We start from the raw sequence: 6,577 nt of genomic DNA, 5'->3' as shown, positions 1-6,577 counted from the left end.
AACACAGGACGGATGCAGCATACACAGATGGGGGCCCCCTGGAGACCTTGGGCCATGGACCATAGGGCAAATGCAGCATCCACAGATGGAGGTTCCCTGGGGACCTTGGGCTGGGGAACAGAGTAGATGCAGCATCCACAGATGGGGGCCCCCTGGAGACCTTGGGCCATGGAACATAGGGCAAATGCAGCATCCACAGATGGGGGCCCTCTGGGGACCCCAGGCCGTGGAGTCAGAATCTCTGGGTTGGAAAGGTACTTACAGTTTTCTAGTCAAACCATTGTCTGGGCTGGAACCCCTATACAACATCCAATTCAAATTAACAAGCATTTAGTAAACACTTAACTATGTACGAGGCACTGTGATAGGTATAGAGAATTCAAAGACGAAAATGAAAGACAGTCTCTGTACTCAAGAAACTTACGTTCTATGGGGAGGTATAGCATATAAACAGATAAATAAATACAAGATGATTTGAGACTAATGGTTATTCAGCCTCTCTCTGCTGGAAGGTCTCCAGTGATAGGGAACTCCTCAGCTTCTCAGGACAGTTGATTTGACTTTTGTATAACTAATTTATTACAAGTTTTTCTTCACAAAAAGCAGAAATGTGATTCCCTTTCATGTCTATCTATTGTTCCTATTTCTGAACCCTGAGGACAAACAGAACAATCTAGTTCTTACTCTTTCCTGGATGGCCTTTCAGATGCTTGAAGGCAGTTCTTCAGGCTGAGTATCTCTAGGTGCTTTCTCAGATGATTTTATGGCACGGCCATCAGTCTTCTCTTGGCCTGGTGCCCTTCTCAGGATCCATGACAGTTTATCAGTTTCCATCACCAGGTAGTGTGGAGAGCCTGCTGGACTTGGGGTGGGGAAGGATTGGACTCATATCTGGTCCCTGACCCCAGCCAGATGTGTGATTTTGGGCAAGTCATTGAGTCTTAGTTTCTCCAGATGGAGAACAATAATATCTGTAGTGTCTCACAGGACCAGATTGCAGACTCATATGGCACAGTCTAGAATTCCCTCATCATCCTGGTTGCTCTTTTGTGGACATACTCCAGGTTGTCAATGTCCTTCCTAGATTATGGTCCCCAGAACTGAACAGAGTACTGTCTGGTCTAATCAGGACAGAGTATGGTAGTTATATTCCTTCTCTTGTTCTGGACACCAACATTTCTTTTCTGTGTTATTAGTAGTAATTGTCCTGTTTGGCCTTACACCATCTCTTATGTTATTTTAAGATCTTGTTTAAATGTTGTATTGTTGTTTTAACTTGGCACATATTTATTTCTTGTCTCTTGCAACAAGACAGTGGGCTTCTTAAAGGCTAGGGCTACTACTCTTGGAATTCCCCATGTTGCCAAACATGTAATAAGTGCTTGGTTATTTATTGACAAATATTCCCATGGTGTGTGTACCTACGTGATGGGCTTCTCTCCAGCGCCTGTGTGCTTTTGTGTATGTTTATCAGTATGATGGGGCTCTCCTTCTTCTACCTTGTCCATGCTCCATCCTCTGTATGTGTGTGTCTCTTAGATGGATCTCCTTCTTTGTATGTTCTGTGTAAGTCATTGAATTTAGAAAGAACAGGAGTCAGTGTACAAGTGGAAGTAAAAGACTGAAGTGAAAAACCTGGGGACTAGGATGGAACCAAGAAACCAAACAGTGAATAAAAGGGCTCCTGTGGTGGTGGTGGTGGTGGTGGTGGTGGTGGTGGTGGTGACAGTGAATATGGCAGGAAGAGTGAGTAAGTGATGGGGAAAAAAATCAGGGCGGTTGGCTGTATACCTGTGCCTATTACTGATGGAGGGTGCCCTGTGAAGAAGGAGCCAGGCTGGTGACTCCCTTTGAGGCTCCAGACCCTAGGGAAGACACCTTTGAATTGCTGGCATATGATTTCCTCAGCTTCTGACTCCTGTACCTGTATCTCTCTCTTTTTTTTCCCCTTCAGCGTTTTTGCACCCAAATGTGCCTCATGTACCCGACCTATCCTTCCTGCAAAGGTAGGGATATGTTATAGCTTTGTGATATAGGTACTTTGATTCCACTGGCTTTGTTACCTGGGTCCACTTAGGCCAGTATCTCTGCCAGCCAGTGATGGGGGGTGGGGTGGGTAGTGAGATCTGGGGTTAGGAGTCTGTCCTAAGTATTTAAAGGATGTGCATAAAACTTTTTCAAATGCAAGTACACTTGCCATATACATGTATGTTGTTGTTCATCCTTCTTTTTCAAAGAGGACTAATGATATTACTCAAGTGCACATACACAGTCTAGCCACGTACATGTATGTTGTTGTTCGTCCTTTGTTTTTGGAGGGGACCAATGACATCACAGGTGATATCTTGACTTGTTCACGAATTGGATTTAATTGGATCCATTTGGATTGGATGCCTGACCAAGTTCTAAGTGTTCCATAGCTCCTGCTTTTCAGCTTCTTTCATGGCTGTTGGAACAAATTGTTCTCATCTGCCCATTCCTCCAGAGAGAGTCTTGGCATGCTTAAGGTGGCCATCCCCAGTTACCCTTAACCTGGTTTGGCCCATTTGCCAAGGGAGGACCAGCACCTCTGGTGTGAGGCTTGCTGAGCCCTCTTCAGGGCTGCTTATCCACCTTTGGTGTCTGCCTGTATCTACAAGGCTATTGAAGCACGTGGATGGGTTTGTCTGTGTAAGCATGCACACTTATGCTTATTAGCTTGTATCTTTTTCATCAGGGCTGTGAAGAGACCATCCGGGTGGTGTCAATGGATAGAGATTATCATGTGGAATGCTATCACTGTGAGGTATGTCCAGGGGATTTCTGTGCAGTTTTGGGAAGGGCCTTTCTGATTTACTATCAGTGCCCACTCTTAATGTGTTCCAAGATGGGGAGTAGGTTCAAGAACAGAATGGGGAATGGGCTTATTGTGGGAAGTGGTCTCAGGATAGGGGTGTAAATGGACCTTTGGGCTGTAGGCTATCAATGAATCCCTGGCTTGTATGCAGAATGCTGGCCCTGGGGTGGAGCACCAGGCTGACAGTGAAGGAGGTGAATGATTATGGGTACTGATTATATTGCACTGGTTCATCTCATTCCATAGGACTGTGGGCTTCGTCTGAATGATCAAGAAGGCCGCCACTGCTATCCCCTGGAGGGCCACCTGCTGTGTCGAAGCTGCCACATGGGACGCCTCCCCACCCCGGCCCTGACCAGTTATACTATGCATATGACAGAGCTTTGATGGACTCCCTAGTGATCAGAGCTTAGGTCTAGGCTCAGGGGAATTTTTTCAATTCCTTAACCAGGTGCTTCTTTAGGCAGAATGAGGTGAGGGTCTCTCCCCTACCTGCCACCCAGGAGGATTTCTGAACCAGAGTAGAGGCCTTCCCACTGGTCCCCTCAGACATATATGGCCTTCTTCTCTCTGGGCTTTTACATCCTGAGAGATAACTGTGGAATGGAACCAGTTCCTACAAGTTTCTTCATGCTAGGGCTGGGCTGGGCCCTATACCCCCTTGCCATGAATTAATTTGTGCCAGTTTTTCCTTTTGATACTAGAGTGGCAGCCTTGTGGCTCTATCCCTATAGGTTCCTGAATCAGCAAACCCTGGGCTCCAAGCACGTGGGATTGCTGAAAAGACGGTTGACCTGGGTCCTGTGGAGCCCAAGTTAGGCACCTCCAGTCTTCCAGGATGTGTTCCACAGTCTTGAGCTCTTAGCTTGTCTCTGTCTTCAAGTTTGAGTGGTCTCTTCACCTTCCTTCCCAAACAAACATTCTAGTCTCAGGGATTCCAGAACCCAACCTGGTTTGGTAGAGGATTATTGATAGTGGAGGTCAGACAAATGGATGGAAAGGATGCCTGGATTCTGAAAGGGAGCAGGTTGGGAATTGGACATATCCTGTTTTTGGTATAAATTTTCATTGCTCTCCTGGGACCACCTCTTACAGGAAGTCTAGTGAACCATGTTGGTTGCTACCCAGTGGTGGTTCTGTATTGTTGTGTCTTTTAAGACCCATTATCTCTGAGCTTTTCTCCCCTGCTCTTTATAAGCCATCCCAGAGCCTAGTGACTGCAAGGGCAGAGAGCTCTAGGCCATGGCCAGGTAGGATCAGGCTCCATAGACCAGAGTGAGGTGCTCTTGGGGATTGTGCCCTCACATGTTATGGTACATTACCCAAGGCAGTAGTGCTATAGCTGGACCAAGGAAGGCAGGAGGCATTGTCTTCAGGCACCCTCTTGGCCTCTCTTGTCTTTGTTCCTACCACTGGCCAGGATGTGGACAAGGGATGAAGTTTGCAGGACCAGGGAACGGTATGTCTGGGTGGGGTTAGGAAGCATGGAGTGCTGCACGATTTTGGGGGATTGTGGTATGTTTGTATATCTTCCAATGGAGGGCAACATATTTCATGAGTATGAGTGCTGTGTGTAGTGGTTGAAGTATAGTGTGTTTGTATGTGGCTAGAGAGGGTGATGTGTTAGTGTGTGGTTCAAAGCATGCCTGGTTAGGGTGAATGTCGTGTGGTCGGGACAGATGACACGCTGGTACGTAATTGGGAAGGGTAGTGTGCCTGTGTGTGCTGGCAGAACAACACAAAGCAGCTGTTATTTGCCCATGTCCTTTCTTGGGTTTCCTGTTAACTACCACATAATATTCAAATCAGGCAGTGCAGGAGGTAGTTAAGGGGGAGGAGAAGCTCAGGCATGGGGTGGGACTCTTAGGGAATGGTTGCATCCTCCATAGGCTTTGATCTAGTGAATGTGGGGGGTCAAGTAGACTTTTCTTGGGGGTGATAAGGGAGGTGGTCCAGTGGTCCATTCCTCCTTTATTACAGGCTAGGAGTAGTCCCCCCCTTATCACTCTGCTTTGTCAACATTTTTTGTCACCTTTCCTGGCCTTTTTTTGGTCCCAGCCTGAAGTTCCTGGACTCCAAGGTGCCTGACTGCGACAGTGTGGGTGGCTAAGGTTGTGTGTGCAAGTGACACAGTCTGTGTGTGTCCTGGTGCATGTATATGGTTATGGCAGTGATTGTGATTGTATGTATGGCTAAGACTAGGGGCTGAATCTAAGGGCACAGCTTCCTGAGGGGACTTTAGCTATCAAGACTCCCTGAGAAGATGGATTTTGAGAGAAGTATAGGAAGGGGACACACAGAAGACCCTGTTTCCTTGTGCTGCAGAAGAAGTGTATTTACAACCTTCATTGTATAGCTTATGGCAGGACAAAGGCCATAATTTGACTTAAATTAAGTTTTTTTCCTTTGAGAATATTTTCATTTTCTTTAAAAGAATATAGTTTTCTTCCAAGAACTTGGACCAAGATTGTTTCTGAAACTTTGTAGGAAATCCTCTAAATGCCCAGTTTGTATATCATGAAGCTGGTTTGTGCAGGGCACACAATTCAGTTTAACTATTTTTATATGAATTTTTCTGTCACCTCAGAATGTGCTTCTGCCTCCTCTGAGGCTTCAGAGCATAGGGGAATGGGGAGGGGGGAATGGGGTGCTTTCATTTCTGTGTCCAATTCCTTTGGTCTTTAAGGAAATGGAATTTTTGGGGAAAAACAGATTTATTTATTTATCTAAAAGATTTGCTCATCCTTTTTTTAAGTTATCACTGGGGTTTTGTTCTGTCCAATAAACATGTTTTATAGCTGCTTCTTGTGGTATTGGGTGTGGAAGATGCTGTGTGATGGGAATATGATCCTGTAGCCCTTCCAGTCTGAGACCTCAGCTTGCTCAGTGGCCTTGGGGTTTAGGAAGCATTTTGACTTCTTTGCAAACCACCTGCTCTCTCTAAAATATACTGTTTAGTATAGGGACTCAAGATGATTTGGCCCTAGGGGCTAGGTTTGCTTAATGTTTTATGCCTTGGGCAGTCTTCAGTTTAGATGTTGGATTTGGCTCTATTTCCCTCCCTTGAAAGAGAGAGGGCAGAGGTGGAAGAATTGTCTTCAGCTTTAGTCTAGTAACTCTGGTAGAATGCCCTGGGAATCAAGAGGCCTCTCACAGAAAACTGGGTTTCTTAAGGACAGTCTGCATTTGCTCAAGGGCTGTCAGAGGCCGGAAGAAAACAGCACCTATGTGTCTGCTTCTGGTCACTCAGGTCATTTTATATGTAGCTCACTTTTCACCCCATCCTGTGGTTTCCATGGGCTATATGCTATTTTGGAAGTAAGTATACCCTAGTCAACTTGAGTCCCCAGATCACCTAACAACCTCTAAAAATCATCTGAACTCCATTTGCACCAAGCTAATAAAGTAGCCTAAGAGTGTATGTTTTGAAAGTACAACACTTCGTTGGGATGAAAACAATCACTGGTGGAACAGTGGAAACATTCCTCATTCTAATCTCAGAGTTTTGAGTCTCCTTCACCATGCAGCATCTGTCATTTCTTTTTGGCCTGCTTGCATTCAGTCATCCTGTTAAAGCCAAATTCAGTTTTTCACTTCCTTCAAATTATTTTTCATAGCGAGCAAAAAGGATTCTGAGTGTTTCATTCCCTGTTTTGTAATGGGTGCTGCTCTATATATAGTTTTCTGCAGATGAATTTGCCCCCTTCCCATACATCTCTTTGCCATCAGAGTTCAGGTCTC

The 6,577-nt window shown here is 45.6% G+C and overlaps 1 protein-coding gene across 1 annotated transcript in view; it reads left to right on the top strand.

Annotated features, from left to right (window-relative positions):
• The window catches only part of LOC114047384 (Wilms tumor protein 1-interacting protein-like), an 18,703-nt gene extending 12,523 nt beyond the window's left edge, over positions 1-6,180 (top strand). The window contains exons 6-8 of the mRNA XM_027868217.1: positions 1,955-2,006; positions 2,717-2,785; positions 3,083-6,180. Coding sequence (XP_027724018.1) covers positions 1,955-2,006; positions 2,717-2,785; positions 3,083-3,223 — 262 coding nt within the window. The 3' untranslated portion in view covers positions 3,224-6,180. The remainder of the gene's footprint in view (positions 1-1,954; positions 2,007-2,716; positions 2,786-3,082) is intronic.
• Positions 6,181-6,577: the final 397 nt, after the last annotated feature.

Source organism: Vombatus ursinus, unplaced genomic scaffold (assembly GCF_900497805.2).
Source record: "Vombatus ursinus unplaced genomic scaffold, bare-nosed wombat genome assembly UNPS02014786.1, whole genome shotgun sequence".
Taxonomy (NCBI): domain Eukaryota; kingdom Metazoa; phylum Chordata; class Mammalia; order Diprotodontia; family Vombatidae; genus Vombatus; species Vombatus ursinus.
Note: the sequence above shows the minus strand (reverse complement) of the source record. Positions and strands in the feature narration are given on the sequence as shown.